The sequence below is a fragment of the Balaenoptera ricei genome, chromosome 13 (assembly GCF_028023285.1).
Source record: "Balaenoptera ricei isolate mBalRic1 chromosome 13, mBalRic1.hap2, whole genome shotgun sequence".
Classification (NCBI taxonomy): Eukaryota; Metazoa; Chordata; class Mammalia; order Artiodactyla; family Balaenopteridae; genus Balaenoptera; species Balaenoptera ricei.
In genome coordinates, this window is record NC_082651.1 from 31,643,775 (window position 1) to 31,666,721 (window position 22,947).

Consider the following 22,947-nt stretch of genomic DNA (forward strand, 5'->3'; position numbering starts at 1 on the left):
CTACACTTGGCTGTTATTTTTAAAGCAATGACAAAAAAAAAAAAAAGGACAAATCTCAACTTTATCATTATCTCTTAATCCTTGTTTCAAAACATACTCTTCCATAACTAAAAGTTATTGAGAGAGCTGTCTAGAAATCTTGCAAAATTGTTACCAAAAAACAAACACACATAAAAACTGTCCCAGATCAAACTTGTACATTTGACTCCCCTGCAGCCCTCAACCTGTAAACAATAGTGTCAAGATTCCTCACAAAATCGCTGGCCAAAAAGAATGCTCAACATCATTAATCATTAGAGAAATGCAAATCAAAACTACAATGAGGTATCACCTCACACTAGTCAGAATGGCCATCATCAAAAAATCTACAAACCATAAATGCTGGAGAGGGTGTGGAGAAAAGGGAACCCTCTTGCACTGTTGGTGGGAATGTAAATTGATACAGCCACTATGGAGAACAGTATGGAGGTTCCTTAAAAAACTAAAAATAGAACCAGCATATGACAAAGAAATCCTACTACTGGGCATATACCCTGAGAAAACCATAATCCAAAGAGTCATGTACCAAAATGTTCATTGCAGCTCTATTTACAATAGCCAGGACATGGAAGCAACCTAAGTGTCCATCCACAGATGAATGGATAAAGAAGATGTGGCACATATATACAATGGAATATTACTCAGCCATAAAAAGAAACGAAATTGAGTTATTTGTACTGAGGTGGATGGACCTAGAGTCTGTCATACAGAGTGAAGTAAGTCAGAAAGAGAAAAACAAATACCGTATGCTAACACATATATGGAATCTAAAAAAAAAAAAAAAGGTAATGAAGAACCTAGGGGCAGGATGGGAATAAAGACGCAGACCTACTAGAGAATGGACTTGAGGACACAGGGAGGGGGAAGGGTAAGCCGGGACAAAGTGAGAGAGTGGCATGGACATATATACACTACCAAATGTAAAATAGTTAGTGGGAAGCAGCCGCATAGCACAGGGAGATCAGCTCGGTGCTTTGTGACCACCTAGAGGAGTGGGATAGGGAGGGTGGGAGGGAGGGAGATGCAAGAGGGAAGAGATATGGGGATATATGTATATGTATAGCTGATTCACTTTGTTATAAAGCAGAAACTAACACACCATTGTAAAGCAATTATACTCCAATAAATATGTTAAAAAAAAAAATCGCTGGCCAAAACAATGCCCACTCCAACCTCGAAGCTGCAACACATACACATGTGGGCACATGCAGGCGTGCATGAATAACCCACACACTGTTTTAAATGTTTCATTCTCACCAACAGTGTACTAGGGTTCCCTTTTCTCTACATCCTTGCCAACATTTGTTATTTGTAGACTTTTTGATGATTCTTATGGACTCAGAGGTGCTCTTTCAATCAGTCTTGAATTTACAGATTGGGTCTTGGATCAAATGCTTTTCTGATGGGCTACTATGAATATAAATGTTTCCAGATGGTACACGATAATTAAGAGTGTTTATGGCAGATCACTGTGTTCCATCCATCTTACCTTTTATTCATTCGGGGGTATCACTACAGTTATTTAGTTCAAAATCATGTTCCCTGCTATATTAATGACAGTATTAGTTACCCTGGTCAGACAAAATCTGGTCCCCAAATTTGTAGAAATTCTAAGCTACAATTCTCAGCCCCCAGCCTTCCACACATCTGTATGTCTATGTATATGTATGAGCAAACATGTTTATGTCTTACATAATTTACGCCTTTACTATTAAAATACTAACGTTTGTTAAAAAAATGCAGTCAGTAAATGCAGATATGATGTAGACACCCTGTATATAATATTTACTAGTAAGCACTAAGTGCTTTCCAGACATCAATTCAGTTTATCCTCATAACTCTCCTCCAATGTATATACTTTTATTTTCTCCATTTTGCAGATAAGAAAACCGAGTCACAGAGAAGTAAAGCAACTTACCAAAGAACTCATCAGTCACAGAGAAGTAAAGCAACTTACCAAAGAACTCATCAGTAAGTGGAAGGGCCAGGACTGGACCTTAGTCTAGCTCCAGTGTCCATATGCTCTCAATCACCAAGCTATTTTTACCTCTCTACACACTGGAACTCACAGTATTTAATATCTACTGTGGACACGTACATAGATTTTAAAGTTTCTATCTGTGCAAAACTGCTTAAAAAAGCAAAACAGAGCTGTTAAGTAAAAGCCCTATAGTTTTGAGTTCGAATTGGAAGTGTATATAAACTCAGTGTATGTATTTAATCACTAAGCAATAGCAAAAATAAAAAACCTACACATACACCTTGGCTCTTTCTACTGAAATGGCCTAGAAAATGAGGACCCCCAGCACCCAGAGTCTGTTTTCTAAATACTTCTTCCCCCAATAAAAATACGAGAAATCAAGAACTCCTAGGATCATGTCAAAAGGACTCAGGAGACAATGTGAATAGGTGCCCACTGGCCAAAGACAAGGCATACATTTCTCCTATTGGTGGTACAAACCACCACCTAGGAAGTAGTTTTGAAAGAAAGAAACAATCTGATTCTGATCAAGCCTTTAGATCTAACCAATTTACACAACACAGGGCAGAAGAACCTGTTAAACAATACCACAGGAAAGGTAGCAGCAAACTTCAGACCATGGGAAACTCTACAGAACATACAACCATTTAACCCCATTTCTTTAATAAAAAATATTTCAAGAAAGAGTGAGATAAAAGGGGGTTATGGGGATCTGTAAAGGGCAGACCTATAGACAGAAAGAAACCCAGGGCACTGGGGGTGAAAAATCCCACATTCAACTTTTCAGTCTGTGTATCAGGGATTCCTTTCTGTAGGCTGTCTAGTATAAGGCAATGAAAACGAGAGGTGCTTAAAATCCATATTCTATTAACAACTTGCCCATTTCTTCTTGGACATCTGTGTATCACTCACCGCTCCTCCATGAGTTCCCGGATGGAGGCTACCGTGGGGCCAGATCCCAGATGAGTATAATACGGACCTTCATCTTTCTCCACTATTTGTTCTGCAGAAATACAGAGTAAACATTATTTGGAGACATCAATTCATCAATATTAATTTAGGAAGGCAAACCATCAATAGGAAAATTAATAGCATAGTACAAAACAGGAAGTTCAATGGCTTATAAACATGTGGAAATATGTTCACCCCCATTAGAAATCAGGAAATACAAATTAAAATCACAATGAAACACCATTACACACAGACCAAATTGGCAAAAATTAAAAAATCTGATAAAACTATGCATTATCAAGACTGAGGCCTAACCACTCTAGAATTTAGTTTATCATTATACATAATCTAGACCAGAGGTTGGCAAACCACCCCACTCCTAGGTACAGACCCAAACAAGCTGGAAACAAGGACTCAAACAACACCTGTATGCAGTGTTCACTGCAGCATTATTACAAGAGCCAAAAGGCGAAAACAACACAAGTGTCCATCAACAGATGAACAGAATGTGGTATATCCATACAGCAGAATATTATTCGACCATAAAAAGGATTTATTCTGGGGCTTCCCTGGTGGCGCAGTGGTTGAGAATCTGCCTGCCAATGCAGGGGACACGGGTTCGAGCCCTGGTCTGGGAAGATCCCACATGCCGCGGAGCGGCTGGGCCCGTGAGCCACAATTACTGAGCCTGCGCGTCTGCAGCCTGTGCTCTGCAACAGGAGAGCCTGCAATAGTGAGAGGCCCGCGCACCGCGATGAAGAGTGGCCCCCACTCGCCACAACTAGAGAAAGCCCTTGCACAGAAACGAAGACCCAACACAGCCATAAATAAATAAATAAATAAATAAAAATTAAAAAAAAAAAAGAGTTCTCATCACAAAGGAAAAAACTTTAAAAAAAAAAAAAAAGTATTTATTCTGATATATGCTATAACATGGATGAACCTGGAAAATGTTAGGCTAAGTGAAATAAGCCAGACACAAGAGGACAAATATTGTATGATTCTACTTATAGGATATATCTAGAATAGGTAAATTCATAGAGGTAAAAATTAGATTAGAGGTTACCGACAGCTGGGAGGAGTGGGGAATGGGGACTTATTACTTAATAGAGTTTCTGTTTAGTGTTGAAACAGTTTTAGAAATAGATAGTGGTGATGGTTGCACAATATTGTGAATGTAATTAATGCCACTAAACTATACACTAAATAATGGTTAAAATGGTAAATTTTATATTATGTATGTTTTACCACAATTAAAAAAAGAGAAAGGAATGAAGTACTGATACATGCTACAATGTGGACGAACCTTCAAAAACATTACAATAAGTGAAAAAGTCAGACACAAAATAGCACATATATCGCATGATTCCATTCGTATGAAATAATCCAGGATAGGTAAATCCATAGAAACAGAAAGCAGAATGACGGTTGCCAGAGGCTGGGAGGAGGGAGGAATGGAGAGTTACTACTTAATGGGTATAGGATTTTATTTTAGAATGATGAAACTTTGAAACTTAGAATGATGAAAGTTTCGGAACTAGATAGAGGTGATTATTTCACAATATTGTGAATGTACTAAATGTCAGTGAATTGTACACTTTAAAATGATTAATTTGGGGGGGACCTTCAAGACGGCGGAGGAGTAAGACATGGAGATCACTTTCCTCCCGATAAATACATCAAAAATACATCTACATGTGGAACAACTCCTACAGAACACCTACTGAACGCTGGCAGAAGACCTCAGACTTCCCAAAAGGCAAGAAACACCCCACGTACCCGGGTAGGGCAAAAGAAAAAAGAAAAAACAGAGACAAAGAATAGGGACGGGACGTGCACCTCTGGGAGGGAGCTGTGAAGGAGGAAAGGTTTCCACACACTAGGAAGCCCCTTCACTGGAGGAGACGGGGGTGGGCGGAGGGAAGCTTCGGAGCCACGGAGGAGAGCGCAGCCACAGGGGTGCGGAGGGCAAAGCGGAGAGATTCCCGCACAGAGGAGCGGTGCTGACCAGCACTCACCAGCCTGAGAGGCTTGTCTGCTCACCCGCAGGGGCGGGCGGGGGTTGGGAGCTGAGGCTCGGGCTTTGGAGGTCAGATCCCAGCGAGAGGACTGGGGTTGGCTGTGTGAACACAGCCTGAAGGGGCCTAGTGCGCCACAGCTAGCTGGGAGGGAGTTGGGGAAAAGTCTGGACCTGCTGAAGAGGCAAGAGACCATTCTTTCGGGGTGCGCGAGGAGACAGCATTCCTCCCCAGTGTGCCCACAGAAAGGCAGAGCACCGCCTAAGCAAGCTCCAGAGATGGGCACGAGCCGTGGCTATTGGCTCGGACCCCAGAGACGTGCATGAAACACTAACGCTGCTGCTGCCGCCACTGAGAAGCCTGTGTGCGAGCACAGGTCACTCTCCACACACCCCTGGGAGCCTGTGCAGCCCGCCACTGCCAGGGTCCCGAGATACAGGGACAACTTCCCTGGGAGAACGCACTGCGCGCCTCAGGCCGTTGCAATGTCACACCGGTCTCTGCCGCCCGAAGGCTTGCCCTGCATTCCAATTATGATTACTGTACCCCTCCCTCCCCCCACCTGAGTGAGCAAGAGTGCCCTAATCAGCCGCTGCTTTAACCCCCTCCTGTCTGGGCGGGAACAGATGCCTGAGGGTGATCTACACACAGAGGTGGGGCCAAAACCAAAGCTGAACCCCAGGAGCTGTGCGAACAAAGGAGAGAAAGGGAAATCTCTCCGTGCAGCCCAAGGAGCAGCATATTAAATCCCCACAATCAACTTGATGAACCCTGCCTCTGTGGAATACCTGACTAGACAACAAATGTTCCCAAAATTGAGGCAGCGGACTTTGGGAGCAACAGTAGACTTGGGGTTTGCTGTTTGCAACTCATTTGTTTCTGATTTTTATATTTATTTTAGTTTAGTTTTTAGTGCTTGTTATCATTGGTGGATTTGTTTATTGGTTTGGTTGCTCTATTTTTATTATTTATTTTTTTCATTTTATTATTTTATTTATTTATTTTTCTTCCTTTTTTCTTCTCCCTTTTCTTCTGAGCATTGTGGCTGACAGGGTCTTGGTGCTCCAGCCAGGTGCTAGGCCTGAGCCGCCGAGGTGGGAGAGCCAAGTCCAGGACACTAGACCACCAGAGACCTCCTGGTCCCACGTAATATCAATTGGTGAGAGCTCTCGCAGAGATCTCCGTCTCAACGCTAAGACCCAGTTCCACCCAACGGCCAGCAAGCTCCAGTGCTGGATGCCCCATGCCAAACAACTAGCAAGAGAGGAACACAACCCCACCCATGAGCAGAGAGGGTGCCTAAAATCATACTAAGTTGACAGACACGCCAAAACACACCACCAGACACAGCCCTGCCCACCAGAAAGACAAGATCCAGCCCCACCCACCAGAACACAGGCACCAGTCCCCTCTACCAGGAAGCCTACACAAGCCACTGACCCAACCTCACTCACTGGGGGCAGACACCAAAAACAATGGGACCTACGAACCTGCAGCCTGCGAAAAGGAGACCCCAAACACAGTAAGTCAAAAAAAATGAGAAGACAAAGAAATATGCAGATCAAGGAACAAGGTAAAAACCCACCAGACCAAACAAATGAAGAGGAAATAGGCAGTCTACCTGAAAAAGAATTCAGAGTAATGATAGTAAAGATGATCCAAAATCTTGGAAATAGAATGGAGAAAATACAAGAAATGTTTAACAAGGACCTAGGAGAACTAAAAAGCAAACAAACAGTGATGAACAACACAATAAATGAAATTTAAAATTCTCTAGAAGGAATCAATAGCAGAATAACTGAGGCAGAAAACAGGTAAGTGACCTGGAAGATAAAATAGTGGAAATAACTACCGCAGAGCAGAATAAAGAAAAAAGAATTGAGGACCGTCTCAGAGACCTCTGGGACAACATTAAATGCACCAACATTCGAATGATAGGGGTCCCAGAAGAAGAAGAGACAAAGAAAGGGACTGAGAAAATATTTGAAGCGATTATAATTGGAAACTTCCCTAGTATGGGAAAGGAAATAGTCAATCAAGTCCAAGAAGCACAGAGAGTCCCATACAGGATAAATCCAAGGAGAAACATGCCAAGACACATATTAATCAAACTAACAAATATTAAATACAAAGGAAAATATTAAAACCAGCAAAAATATTAAAAGCAACAAATAACATACAAGGGAATACCCATAAGGTTAACAGCTGATCTTTCAGCAGAAACTCTGCAAGCCAGAAGGGAGTGGTAGGACATATTTAAAGTGATAAAAGGGAAAAACCTACAACCAAGATTACTCTAGCCAGTAAGGATCTCATTCAGATTTGACAGAGAAATTAAAACCCTTACAGACAAGCAAAAGTTAAGAGAATTCAGCACCACCAAACCAGCTTTACAACAAACGCTAAAGGAACTTCTCTAGGCAGGAAACACAAGAGAAGGAAAAGACCTACAAAAACAAACCAAACCAATTAAGAAAATGGTAACAGGAACATATATATCAATAATTACCTTAAATGTAAATGGATTAAATGCTCCAACAAAAGACACAGACTGGCTGAATGGATACAAAAACAAGACCCATATATATGCTGTCTACAAGAGACCCACTTCAGACCTAGGGACACATACAGACTGAAAGTGAGGGGATGGAAAAAGATACTCCATGCAAATGAAAATCAAAAGAAAGTTGGAGTAGCAATTCTCTTATCAGATAAAATAGACTTTAAAATAAAGACTATTACAAGAGACAAAGAAGGACACTATATAATGATCAAGGGATTGATCCAAGAAGAAGATATAACAATTGTAAATGTTTATGCACCGAACATAGGAGCACCTCAATACATAAGGCAAATGCTAACAGCCATAAAAGGGGAAATCGACAGTAACACAATAATAGTAGGGGACTTTTAACACCCCACTTTCACCAATGGACAGATCATCCAAAATGAAAATGAATAAGGAAACACAAGCTTTAAATGACACATTAGACAAGATGGACTTATCTGATATTTATAGGACATTCCATCCAAAAACAACAGAATACACTTTCTTCTCAAGTGCTCATGGAACATTCTCCAGGATACATCATACCTTGGGTCACAATCAAGCCTCAGTAAATTTAAGAAAATTGAAACTGTATCAAGTATCTTTTCCAACCACAACACTATGACACTAGATATCAATTACAGGAAAAAACTGTAAAAAATAAAAACACATGGAGGCTAAACAATACACTACTAAATAACCAAGAGATCACTGAAGAAATCAAAGAGGAAATCAAAAAATACCTAGAAAAAAGTGACAATAAAAACACGAAGACCCAGAAAGAGAAAAACAAGTACCATATGCTAACACATATATATGGAATCTAAGAAAAAAAAGGTTCTGAAGAACCCAGGGGCAGGACAGGAATAAAGATGCAGACCTACTAGAGAATGGACTTGAGGACACAGGGAGGGGAAGGGTAAGCTGGGACGAAGTGAGAAAATGGCATGAACATATATACACTACCAAATGTAAAATAGCTAGCTAGTGGGAAGCAGCCGCATAGCACAGGGAGATCAGCTCGGTGCTTTGTGACCACCTAGAGGAGTGGGATAGGGAGGGTGGGAGGGAGGGAGACGCAAGAGGGAAGAGATATGGGGATATATGTATATGTATAGCTGATTCACTTTGTTATAAAGCAGAAACTAACACACCATTGTAAAGCAATTATAATCCAATAAAGATGTTAAAACAAAAAAACGCAAAACACGATGACCCAAAACCTACAGGATGCAGCAAAAGCAGTTCTAAGAGGGAACTTTACAGCAATACAATCCTACCTCAAGAAACAAGCAAAATCTCACATAAACAACCTAAACTTATCCCTAAAGCAATTAGAGAAAGAAGAACAAAAAAACCCCAAAGTTAGCAGAAGGAAAGAAATCATAAAGATCAAATCAGAAATAAACGAAAAAGAAATGAAGGAGACAAGAGCAAAGATCAATAAAACTAAAAGCTGGCTCTTGGAGAAGATAAACAAAATTGATAAACCATTAGCCAGACTCAACAAGAAAAAAAGGGAGAAGACTCAAATCAATAGAATTAGAAATGAAAAAGGAGAAGTAACAACTAACACTGCGGAAATACAAAGGATCATGAGAGATTACTACAAGCAACTATATATGCCAATAAAATGGACAACCTGGAAGAAATGGACAAATCCTTAGAAAAGAACAACCTTCCGAGACTGAACCAGGAAGAAATAGAAAATATAAACAGACCAATCACAAGCACATATTGAGACTGTGATTAAAAATCTTCCAACAAACAAAAGCCCAGGACCAGATGGCTTCACAGGTGAACTCTATCAAACATTTAGAGAAGAGCTAACACCTATCTTTCTCAAACTCTTCCAAAATACAGCAGAGGGAGGAACACTCCCAAACTCATTCTACGAGGCCACCATTACCCTGATACCAAAACCAGACAAAGATGTCACAAAGAAAGAAAACTAGAGGCCAGTATCACTGATGAACATAGATGCAAAAATCCTCAACAGATTATAGCAAACAGAATCCAACAGCACATTAAAAGGATCATACACCATGATCAAGTGGGGTTTACCCCAGGAATGCAAGGATTCTTCAGTATACACAAATCAATGTGATACACCATATTAACAAATTGAAGGATAAAAACCATATAATCATCTCAACAGATGCAGAGAAAGCTTTTGACAAAATTCAACACCCAGTTATGATATAAACCCTCCAGAAAGTAGGCATGCAGGGAACTTACCTCAACATAATAAAGGCCATATATGACAAACCCACAGCCAACATCGTTCTCAATGGTGAAAAACTGAAACCATTTCTTCTAAGATCAGGAACAAGACAAGGTTGTCCACTCTCACCACTATTATTCAAAATAGTTTTGGAAGTTTTAGCCACAGCAATCAAAGAAAAAGAAATAAAAGGAAACCAAATCGGAAAAGAAGAAGTAAAGCTGTCACTGTTTGCAGATGATATGACACTATACATACAGAATCCTAAAGATGCTACCAGAAAACTACTAGAGCTCATCAATGAATTTGGTAAAGTAGCAGGATACAAAATTAATGCACAGAAATCTCTTGCATTCCTATACACTAACGATGAAAAATCTGAAAGAGAAATTAAGGAAACATTCCCATTTACCACTGTAACAAAAAGAATAAAATATCTAGGAATAAACCTACCTAAGGAGACAAAAGACCTGTATACAGACAACTATAAGACACTGATGAAAGAAATTAAAGACAATACAAACAGATGGAGAGATATACCATGTTCTTCGATTGGAAGAATCAACATTGTGAAAATGACTATACTACACAAAGCAATCTACAGATTCAACGGAATCCCTACCAAACTACCAAGGGCATTTTTCACAGAACTAGAAGAAAAAGTTTCACAATTTGTATGGAAACACAGAAGACCCCGAATAGCAAAGCAACCTGGAGAAAGAAAAACGGAGCTGGAGGAATCAGGCTCCCTGACCTGAGACTATACTACAAAGCTACAGTAATCAAGACAGTGTGATACTGGCACAAAAACAGAAATATAGATCAATGGAACAGGACAGAAAGGCCAGAGATAAACCCATGCACATATGGTCACCTTATCTTTGATAAAGGAGGCAAGAATATACAATGGAGAAAAGACAGTCTCTTCAATAAGTGGTGCTGGGAAAACTGGACAGCTACATGTAAAAGAATAAAATTAGAACACTCCCTAACACCATAAACAAAAATAAACTCAAAATGGATTAAAGACCTAAATGTAAGGCCACACACTATAAAACTCTAAGAGGAAAACATAGGCAGAACACTCCTTGACATAAATCACAGCAAGATCTCTTTTGACCCACCTCCTAGAGAAGTGGAAATAAAAACAAAAATAAACAAATGGGACCTAATGAAACTTAAAAGCTTTTGCACAGCAAAGGAAACCATAAATAAGACAAAAAGACAGCCCTCAGAATGGGAGAAAATATTTGCAAACGAAGTGACTGACAAAGGATTAATCTCCAAAATATACAAGCAGCTCATGCAGCTCAATATCAAAAAAACAAACAATTCAATCCAAAAATGGTCAGAAGACCTAAACAGACATTTCTCCAAAGAAGATATACAGATTGCCAACAAACACAGGAAAGGACGCTCAACATCACTAATCATTAGAGAAATGCAAATCAAAACCACAATGAGGGGACTTCCCTGGTGGCACAGTGGTTAAAAATCCGCCTGCCAATGCAGGGGACATGGGTTCAAACCCCGGTCCGGGAAGATCCCACATGTTGCGGAGAGGCTATGCCCGTGTGCCGCAACTACTGAAGCCCGTGTGCCCTAGAGCCCGCAAGCCACAACTACTGAGCCCATGCGCCGCAACTACTGAAGCCCGCGCAACTATAGCCCGTGCTCCGCAACAAGAGAAGCCACTGCAATGAGAAGCCCGCGCACCGCAACGAGTAGCCCCAACTCGACACAACTAGAGAAAGCCTGTGCGCAGCAATGAAGACCCAATGCAGCCAAAAATAAATAAATAAATTTATAAAAGCAAACAAACAAACCACAATGAGGTATCACCTCACACCAGTCAGAATGGCCATCATCAAAAAATCTACAAACAATAATTGCTGGAGAGGGTGTGGAGAAAAGGGAACCCTCTTGCACTGTTGGTGGGAATGTAAATTGATACAGCCACTATGGAAACAGTATGGAGGTTCCTTAAAAAACTAAAAATAGAACTACCATACGACCCAGCAATCCCACTACTGGGCATATACCCTGAGAAAACCATAATTCAAAAAGACACATGCACCCCAATGTTCATTGCAGCACTATTTACAATAGCCAGGTCATGGAAGCAACCTAAATGCCCATCGACAGACGAATGGTTAAAGAAGTTGTGGTACATATATACAATGGAATATTACTCAGCCATAAAAAGGAACAAAGTTGAGTCATTTGCTGAGACGTGGATGGATCTAGAGACTGTCATACAGAGTGAAGTAAGTCAGAAAGAGAAAAACAAATATCGTATATTAAGGCATGTATGTGGAACCTAGAAAAATGGTACAGATGAGCTGGTTTGCAGGGCAGAAGTTGAGACACAGATGTAGAGAACGGACATATGGACACTAAGGGGGGAAAACTGCGGTGGGGTGGGGATGGTGGTGTGCTGAATTGGGCGATTGGGATTGACATGTATACACTGATGTGTATAAAATTGATGACTAATAAGAACCTGCAGTATAAAAAACAAACAAACAAACAAAACAACAAATACTAAACTTTCATTGGGTTATTTGTATGGAAATATGTTAATATAAATGTTTCAGACATTACATGAAATTTCTAAAAATCTTATATGTTCTGGTATAATGTTATAAGTCATAATTCTAGTTATTACTTTAAAATGTATATCTCAGAAATAACTAAATTTCCTTGTCAATTGCATTATTATGAACTTTCATCAAATCTTTAACTGTGGTCATTTTTAAGTCTTTTGTCATTTACAGACAGTTCTGGGTGTACTGTGACGCTTTTGCAAATATGTTCCTATAAAAGGGTTTCATCTTCAAGGAATTCATGGAAAAGACTCTGACAAGTACAGGTTTCTGGTAACTGACGGTACTGCTGAACTGAATGAATAAGCATTTTCAGAACTCTAATGAAAAACTGATGAACTCATAAAAGTGCCAATAAAAGACCAAGATGAAGAAAAAAAATTAATTACATGGGACTGAGTGTGCTGATGAGGATGATTATAATTTGTGACTTTCTGTTTGAATTTAAAAAATTAAAAAAAAAAATCCCACAAGGACTCAGAGGCAAAGAATATACAAATCAATTTTCACTGCAAAGTAAAGGAGCTGTTACAGTGGAGGATTACTGGACTGAATGTCAATATTATTACATAGCATGAGTGTGTTTCGTGTTTGGTAATTGCAATCATTGTTGCTTTTGCTGTGGTCATCCATTTACAATGCTTGGTGTCAGTCTATTTATCTCTTGTAAAAATAAAATACAGTGTGTGTGTGTGAAAAAAGAAACAAAAAAAACCCCAGACTAATAGAAGAAGACAGGGTTAATGTGACGTGGTTCTAACATAAATTATTCTTTTTGTGTCATAATATCAAGTAGGACAATAAAAAAAAATCTACAAACAATAATTGCTGGAGAGGGTGTGGAGAAAAGGGAACCCTCTTGCACTGTTGGTGGGAATGTAAATTGATACAGCCACTATGGAGAACAGTATGGAGGTTCCTTAAAAAACTAAAAATAGAACTAGCATATGACCCAGCAATCCCACTACTGAGCACATACCCTGAGAAAACCATAATTCAAAGAGTCATGTACCACGATTTTGATTGCAGCACTATTTACAATAGCCAGGACATGGAAGCAACTTAAGTGTCCATCCACAGATGAATGGATAAAGAAGATGTGGCACATATATACAATGGAATATTACTCAGCCATAAAATGAAACAAAATTGAGTTATTTGTAGTGAGGTGGATGGACCTAGAGTCTGTCATACAGAGTGAAGTAAGTCAGAAAGAGAAAAACAAATACCGTATGCTAACACATATATATGGAATCTAAGACGAAAATCGTTCTGATGAACCTAGGGGCAGGACAGGAATAAAGACGCAGACATAGAGAATGGACTTGAGGACACGAGGAGGGGAAGGGTAAGCTGGGACGAAGTGAGAGAATGGCATGAACATATATACACTACCAAATGTAAAATAGCTAGCTAGTGGGAAGCAGCCGCATAGCACAGGGAGATCAGCTCGGTGCTTTGTGACCACCTAGAGGAGTGGGATAGGGAGGGTGGGAGGGAGGCGCAAGAGGTGGGGGATATGGGGATATATGTATACATATAGCTGATTCACTTTGTTATAGAGCAGAAACTAAGACAACATTGTAAAGCAATTATACTACAATAAAGATGTTAAAAATAAATTTTATGTTATGTGAAGTTCACCACAATTAAAAAAAACAAACTACTGATTCATACAACAACATGGATGATTTTTAAATGAATTTTTCTAAGTGAAAGAAATGACTCAAAAGACTATGTAATAGTAACTCTGGAAAATACAATATTGACTGGATACTATAAGTCTACAAACAAAAAGAACTTCACACAAATACTGTACTACAGTGGGTAAATTTGTTTCATGTCTAGGGAGATATACAACTAAATGCGATGTGTTATCCTGCAATGGGTCCTATAACAGAAAAAGGACCTTAGTGGAAAAACTGACGAAATCCAAAGAGTCTGTAGTTAATAGTACTGTGCCAACATTAATGTCTTTGTTTTAAATGCACCATAATTATGTAAGGCGTTTATATTACGGGATGCTGGATAAAGGGCATGCAGGGACTCTCTGTACCAACTCTGCAACTCCTCTATAAATGTAAAATTATTTCATAGTAAAAAGTTAATAAAACGAACGAGCAAAAACAAGAAACTATGCAGGGGATCCTAATTTGCTGATCCTGTCCTAGAGGAAATCTTGGCCACATGCATCAAAAAATGTACAAGGATTTTCACAGCAACATATTTGCAGTAGTCAAAATGGGAAACAACCCATAATCCAGCAACAGTGGAATAGATAAATAAAACACAGTAGAATCATATAACGGCATATATCCAGCAATGAGAATTGACAAACTGCAACAACACGGTTGAATACTACACCACCATAGTTAGTGAAAGAAGCACAGCACAGGATACAGTAAGATTATATCTAAATAATATTCAAAACCAGGTTCAACCAAACTATACTGTTTAGAGATCCATACATAGGTGGAAAAATTACTAAATTGAAATACAAAATATAAAAAAAATGATTTTTTGCCTACAAAAATGGCAATTTCATACAGCTCAATCTTAAAGAAATACAAGGAAATCATTGTCACAAGTCAAGAGAGTGGTCGCCTCTGGGGGATGGGAGAGGAATGTGATTGGGAAAGGTATGCAGGGGACTTCTGGGGAACTGGAAAGGGCCTACTTTTTGATTTAGGTGATGGTTACACAGGTGTTCATTTTATAAATTTTCATTAAACTGTACATGAATGCTTTGTGTACTTGCCTATATACGGAATTCACAATTTTTAAAAGGTAAAGAATTAATGTCATATCTGTTCTATGCAGAACATCATGCTCAGTTTTATGGGGAAAGAGAGCAGGACAAAACTAATTGGGGCTTTAAAACGTGTATGGTCTAGCTGGGTAGATAAGACCCATATGTAAGAAGATACCTTATAGCATTTCCAGTCAATGGGGAAAGATTAATTTTTCAATGCATGGTGTTGGAACAACTGAGGAAAAAATTTTGCTCCACACATAATAACTTACCCCAAAATACATTCCAAGTGGTTGAAAGATTTAAATACAAAAAATTAAATTATACAAGTTCTAGAAGAAAAACAATGGATGAGTTTTTAAGAATAATCATAGAAGTGGGAAGGTCTTCTCTAAGTATAACATGAAATTCTGAAGCCAACACACGCAAACCAAAAACTCTGATAAATGTAACTAAAGAAAAATTTATAGTAATAACTACCAAAAGTCAAGCCAAAAGACAAATACTGGGGAGAAATATCTGGAACTCACACCAGACAAACACTACTTTCTTTAACAGATCAAGAACTCCTACAGCTAAATAAGGTCAATAATACAAGAGATAAATGAAAAAAAGATAAAATTGGTTCTTTGAAAGGGAATGAAAATGGGTCAAACATATGTAAAGGTACAATAAAGTACCAGTTTTACCTTTCATATGAGTCACCATCAAAGTCTGATAACTCCTCCTGTTGGTGAGGGTACAGGAAAACAGGCAGTATGGAAAGTAATTTAGCAATACACTAAAATTACAAATGCCCAATCTGTTTGACTCAGTAATTTCAAAGAATGTCAAATTCTTCTAAGAATTTATTTTTAGGAATTTGGATATACTTGCATATGTACAAAGTGATATTGTATATACAAGAATACTCACTGCATCTTTTTTTAAATAAATTTATTTATTTATTTTTGGCTTTGTTGGGTCTTCATTGTTGTGCGCAGGCTTTCTCTAGCTGCGTCGAGCGGGGGCTACTCTTTGTTACGGTGTGCGGGCTTCTCATTGCGGTGGCTTCTCTTTGTTGTGGAGCACGGGCGCTAGGCACGCGGGCTTCAGCAGTTGTGGCACGCGGGCTCAGTAGTTGTGGCTCGCGGGCTTAGTTGCTCCTCGGCATGTGGGATCTTCCTGGACCAGGGCTCAAACCCGTGTCCCCTGCATTGGCAGGCGGATTCTTAACCACTGCGCCACCAGGGAAGTCCCTCACTGCATCATTTTTAATGGCAAAATATCAGAAACTTAAATGTCCATAATACATTATGTATTATAAATACATTATAGCACATCCATATAATGAAATACTAAGCAGCTATCAAAAGGAGTTAGGCAGCTTCAGATTTACGGATCAAAAAATAACCTCCAAGATATTTTAAGTGGGGAAACAAGCAAATTTCAGTATAGCATGTGTAATATGCTACAGTTAGTATACACACACAATCACATATACATTAGTGTATACACACACATATGCAAGCATAAAGGTGTATATGTCATTACCCACACTAAGAATAAGGGTAAGAGTAAGACCAATGTTGTGAAAATGAGTTCAGTTGTATTCCTGGTTTAAAACAAACAAACAAACAAAAGGTTGGCAATGGTATGTGCAGCCCAGTAGATGAACTGATGCAAGTTGTCTATCACTTATGGTTTCTGCTTATGGAGACTCTTCATCCCCCCTTGTATTACTGTCATGGTCTCCTAACTGGTCTCAGCCCTCTGAGGTCATCCTACCTAATACCACCAGTTATACTTCCAAAACAGAAATCTGATCAGACCAGTTCCCACTGATGGCTCCATGCTAGACAGAAGACAGAACCCCAATTCCAGAATACAGTCCGTAAGGCCCCCGAGGAGCCATCTCTGCACACTGCCCAGCCTTGCATCCTGCGACAGCTACCACACCTCCTTTTACACAACCATGCAATACTCCTGTGTCTTGAAACACCTTTTCTCATTGACCACAGTGCCTTCATTTCTTTCCTTCTTTGGAAAAACTCATGTCGTAAGGCCTAGTTTAAATGCCACCTTTTCTGTGAAACCCTACTGGACTTCTCCTTTTCCCTCTGGACTCCCAGAGCACCTTTCATACAACAAAAATATCAGAGCATGTATCACATTTTTATTGTAACCATGTCACAGCAGAATGAACACAGATTTTACAGAGACCTGGGCAACTGTGATGAGTTATCTTCCCAGCCTCTCTAATCCTCACACCTTTATGTGTAAAATACATACAGGGCCAAGTGCAGTATTTGGTGTATAATATGAACTCAGTATGTAGCTGCTGTCTAGGCTCTGCCAAACAAATTGTATGATTGTGACCAAGTTACACAGCCCTTATGAGCTTTAGAGCAGTGAAAGTAATGTTTCTATATTTTAGATCTGTTGAGGATTAGATGATATGTAAGGTACCTAGCACAGTCCTCAACCTATCCATGCTTAAATGTTTTCATCCTTTTCAACTAAATGACTAAAAATTACTTGCCCCAAATATGCACTATTTTGAACCATAAGACAGAGAGGATTATAGAAGGATGTATGTGAAGTGGGAGAGGGAAAGAGACCAAGGTTTAGGCAGGGAGAGAGAACGTAAGAATATAGGTGTTGGAAGTAGTGGTCTGAAAGCTCTTTACAGGTGCTAGAATACTACAGCCTATATGGAAAATAGGACATAGGAATATGCCAGAACTTCTGGGCTCTTTTCCAGTTTCTACTGTCTGGAGAAAAGTCAAAGTAATGGATTGACTGTAGGGTGTCACACTGGAACTAGAATATAATGTAGTTTTTGGTGAGTACCTTCTGTCCCAAATCAGAAAAACTCAAAATTTACAGTTAAAGGCAGAGAAAGGAGATTTTCAGAAGAAAATCTTGGCAACTCTATCCCAGCAGCTAGGGGAAAAGATATGAAGCTCCAAAACCAAGCTAACCTGAAAATTATAATAGATGGTCAAGTTCCTCTGGGAAGGCCACTAACACACAAAGGGTAGACACAGCTCCAAGTGCCAAGCAAAACCAAAGTCATTCTCTCCCCTTTGCAGTTTACAAGGCATCCCAAGTAGTTGTTTAGAAGTCTTGTTTCTCTTGATTACATCCCTTTCCCTGATTATATATATATATAACACATATATATACACATATACATGCATTTCCCTTTCCTTGATTAGATGTCTGTATGGGGGAGAAGATATTCTATGGGAAGAAACTGGACTTACAGCCTAATATGCTTAGTTATAAAACTAGCAGACATTCCCAAATTTAATTCTCCTAGTTTGTATATATATTTACATATATATGAGGATATATATCATTATATATATATCCTCATTTTATATATATATCTTCAGTGTGGCAATGGGCTTGTAGTTAGTTATAGTGCCAGACAGGTGACAATACTTTGCAAGGTTGGGGTAAGTTTCTATAGAATATAGTATATGCTCTCAGTCAGTGACAAATATATGCTTCTGTTTTCCCATAGTAAAATGAGGTTTATTAACATTCTTAGTGCTGTCTAGTGCTATTAATCAAATCCAGTAGATGAGTTTACCCTATTTATATTTATTACTGTAACATATGCATGGTCTTCTGTCATTTTATGTTTTCCATGTTTATGCTTCCTTGTTTTCCTTCCTATCTTTTTAAATAGATTTTGTATTTTCTTTTACTTCCCCTGCCCCACCAATCTATAGTATGCTTTTAGTAATGCTAATGGTACTGTGGGAAAGAAAGAAGTCAGCACCCTTATACAATTTCTCACACCTCTTCCTTCACTTTACCTCCTGCTTTTTGTTGGTATCCTTGTGAACATATTTCACCCCCCCATTATAAAAGAGATATTTAATATACAACAAAGTTCAAGTATAGTATAAATAAATACATTACCTTTTGTTTCAGAAAAATCATACATTTAGCGTTCACTGCCAGCCCCTTCACAGTACAGCTTCCCCGATCTGTTACTTATTTGATTCATCTCCAGAAGATTTAAGTTCTAATATATTTGGAAATGTTTTCATGAAGTCTTTACACATGAATGGCAAATTATTGGGCATAGAATTCTTAAGCCAAACATTTTATCTCAATATCCTGAGAACTGCAATTCACATATCCAACAAAGAACTCACATTACTGATCAATAAGAAAAAGACAGAAACACAACAGAGAAATGGGCAAATGGCTTGAACTCTACAAAAGAGGACATATATTAGTCATCAGGGAAAGGCAAATTAAAGCCACAATGAGATGTGATGATATACCTACCACAATGGCAGAAAACCTTTTGATATCATTTGCTGGTTTAGATGTGGAGTACTGCTGGTGGGAGTTTAAATGGCTACAACCACTTTGGAAAACGGGCAGTACCTACTAAAGCTGAACACATACAATTTCAGTCCTAGGTATACACCCAATAGAAGTATATAAGTGTGTACATACATTTACCAAGGGATGTACATAAGAATGTCTTATAGCAGCATGATTCATAATAACCCCAAACTGGAAACAATCCAAAAGACCATCAACAATCTAATGGATAAATGGTGGTATATTCATATTATAAAATGGAATACTATACAGCAATGAGAATGCATGAACTACAAACATTGCTACACAACACAGATGAACCTCACAAATACAACATTGAACAAAAGAAGCCAGAACATAAAATACATACATGTGACGTTCAAGAACAGCCAAAACTGATCAACGTGGTTAGAAATTAGAATAGTACTTACCTTAGGACAGGAGTCAGTAGACTTTTTATGTTAAGGGCCAGATGACAAACATTTAAGGCTTTGCAAGGAATGCAGTGTCTGTGGCAACTATTCATCTTTGCTAATGTAGAGCAAAAGCAGCCGTAGACAGTACGTAAACAAATGAGGGTGATTGTGTTTCACTAAAACTTCAGGGACATGGAAATCTGAACATCATATAATTTTCATGAGTCATGAAATACTATTCTTCTTTTGATTTTTAAAAACAATTTAAAAACATAAAAACTTGTTTTTAGTTCACAGATGTTAGCCAGACTTGGTCTGCAGGCCATAGTTTGCTTTAGGGAGTCAGGTGTAAGTGACTGGGTGGGGGCATATGGAGGTTTCTGATGTGATGGTAAAGTTCTGTTTCTGGATCTAGATGTGGTTACACAAGTACATCCTTTTTGTAAAACTGTACAGGCATACCTCATTTTATTGTGCTTTGCAGATACTGTGTTTTTTACAAATTGAAGGTTTCTCACAAACCTGCGATAAGCAAGTCTATCAGTGCAATTTTTCCAACAGCATTTGCTTCCCTTCATGTCTCTGTGTCACGTTTTGGTAATTCTCACAATATTTCAAACTTTTTCATTATTATTATATTTGTTATGGTAATCTGCAATCTTTGATGTTACTATTGCAAAAAGATTACAACTCACTGAAGGCTCAGATGATAGTTAGCATTTTTTAGCAATAAAATATTTAAATTAAGGTTTTTTTTTTTTTTTTTTTAAGATATAGTGCCATTATACCCCTAACAGACTACAGTATAGTGCAAACATAACTTTTACATGCACTGGGAAACCAAAAATTCCATGGGACTGGCTTTAATGTGATATTCACTTTATTGCAGTGGTCTGGAACCGAACCCACAATATCTCCGAGGTATGCTTACAATTTATATACCTTCCTATATGTGTTTCAATTAAGAGAATGTTTTTAAAAAATTAAACATTAAAAATGTTTTTAAAATTTTTTTATTTTTAAAAAAATATTTATTTATTTATTTATTTAGGCTGCGCCAGGTCTTAGCTGCAGCAGCATGTGGGATCTAGCTTCCCAACGAGGGACTGAACCCGGGCCCCTGCAGTGGGAGCTCGGAGTCTTACCCACTGGACCACCAGGGAAGTCCCTAAGAGAATGTTTTTAAAAAGTATATCTTAAATGGTAAAAAAAAAAAAAAAAAAAGTTAAAAAAACCAAGTATGTATGACCAACTTAATTTTTGGTTAATTTATTTGTAGGGAATTCTTCATCCTTGGAATTCATCTTGAAGTTCATCCAGATCATTATTTGTCAATTTTTATTCATTTCCTTTCATTTAAAAAACATTTTCTATTTTATCTTTGACTCTTGCCTGTGTTCAGTTTGTTTCATGATCTTTGCTGGAAACACCAGCAAATGTTCCCGATATTCCCAACAGAATGAATCTGTGGAGGATCCCTCCTGCCTCTCTTCTGTATCCCTTATCTCCACCCTGATTATGTTCATTTCTATTTTCTTCTTCTACTTTGGCGAGGTCTTTCAAGCCTGTCCTTCTTCCTCACTGATTTGCTTTTTCTGTAACTCTGATTCTGCTTTTTGCAGCTTCTAGGGCACTGTAAGTGCTTTGTGAAACGGCACACTTCTGCAGTTTAATCCACACCTCTTGTGACTTCTTTGTCACTTTAATCTAGGACCTCATCTTTCATTTCTGGTTTCACAATGAACATTTTAGTCAACTTTCTTGAAGGTATAAATCAGTTGTTCAAACTCTTCTTGTATTTCCTAATCTAAGTCTTCACTTGAATATTATATTTAATCCCTCTACTTTTCCCCACAGAATCTGAATGGGTTGCACGTTGAATTTTTCGTTTGTTTGCTTGTTAATTGGTCTTTCAATGGAGTTTATCTCCCGGCTTTCTCCCCCTTGGCACTATTGACACTTTGGACTAGATAATTCTTTATTGGGGCGGGGTGGGGGGGGTGGGCGTCCTGTGCATTGTAGAATGTTTAACAGCATCCCTGGCCTCTGTCCACTAGATGCCAGTAGAACCACACTGGTGTGATAACCAAAAATGTCCTCAGACATTGCCAAATGTCTCCTGGGGTGAAGAGGGGTAAAACGGCACTCAGTTGAAAGCCACTGGTCTAGACTCATTTGCCCAAAAGCAGAATGGGTAGAATCTCCCTATTCTTCTGTATTTACCTGGATACTACTCAAATTCTTCCCTTAGAAATTAAGCTTAGAGAATTAGATGTTGTAGAGGTTTCAATTATTAGTTCAAAAGTTCAGCGGCCTACGAGGATCTGGGGCTGGCTGTGGACAGCTGCAGCTGGGAAATGTCATCTCTATGCCCTCTGTTTTTTGGGGCCAATGCCTCTCAATCTGTATGTATGTTTGTGTGTGGAGGCTTGGGCTGTGCTTTGTCCTGATGCTAAGATTTTGGTTTATTTCCTCATATGGGAGTGGGCTGGTCACTCTGACAAGACATCAAATAAAGCCCCATGGTTTGCAGAATTTTTGTTTGGTGGTTCAGCAAATATTTTTCTCTACAAAATGGCCTTTGTTTGGTGCTGTTGGCCCTTGGCTACAAATCTGGCTCCTAAGATGGCTTCTCATCTTCTCCAGCCAACCATCCTCACCCCAGACCTTAACCCCATCAGAAATTGGAGAAGAGCAGGAAAAGGAGATTTTCCAAAGTGCATGCTTTCTAGATGGGTGGTCTCCAGCCCATCTCTCCCAGTTGTGGAGTCCTTTTGAGCCTCCACTATTGTTTTTCCTAACCCTGGGAGTTGTATATACCTCATGTCATTTTTTTTCAATTCAAATAGATCTTTAGCTGGCAGACAGCACTTGGAATTCACATAGTTTAAGATTGGGGCCATTTTCAAATTTCAGTTGATAAAATTTCCTCTTACATTTTTGTTTGTCTTGGTTCTTTTCACCAGGTTTCAGAAAAGGAGTATTCTGCTATCTTACTGTTAAGTCATCATTTTTCCTTTTAGTCCCCAGTGTACTATTTCTTCCTTTTCCATAGAGGTTAAGTGACAGGGCAAGGAAAT

At 38.8% G+C, this 22,947-nt stretch overlaps 1 protein-coding gene across 7 annotated transcripts in view; it reads right to left on the bottom strand.

Annotated features, from left to right (window-relative positions):
* Window positions 1–22,947, bottom strand: part of TET3 (tet methylcytosine dioxygenase 3) — a 116,731-nt gene that overhangs the window by 29,707 nt on the left and 64,077 nt on the right. For all 7 annotated transcript variants that reach the window (XM_059942633.1, XM_059942632.1, XM_059942631.1 and 4 more), the window contains one exon: window positions 2,933–3,023. In XM_059942633.1, coding sequence (XP_059798616.1) covers window positions 2,933–3,023 — 91 coding nt within the window. The remainder of the gene's footprint in view (window positions 1–2,932; window positions 3,024–22,947) is intronic.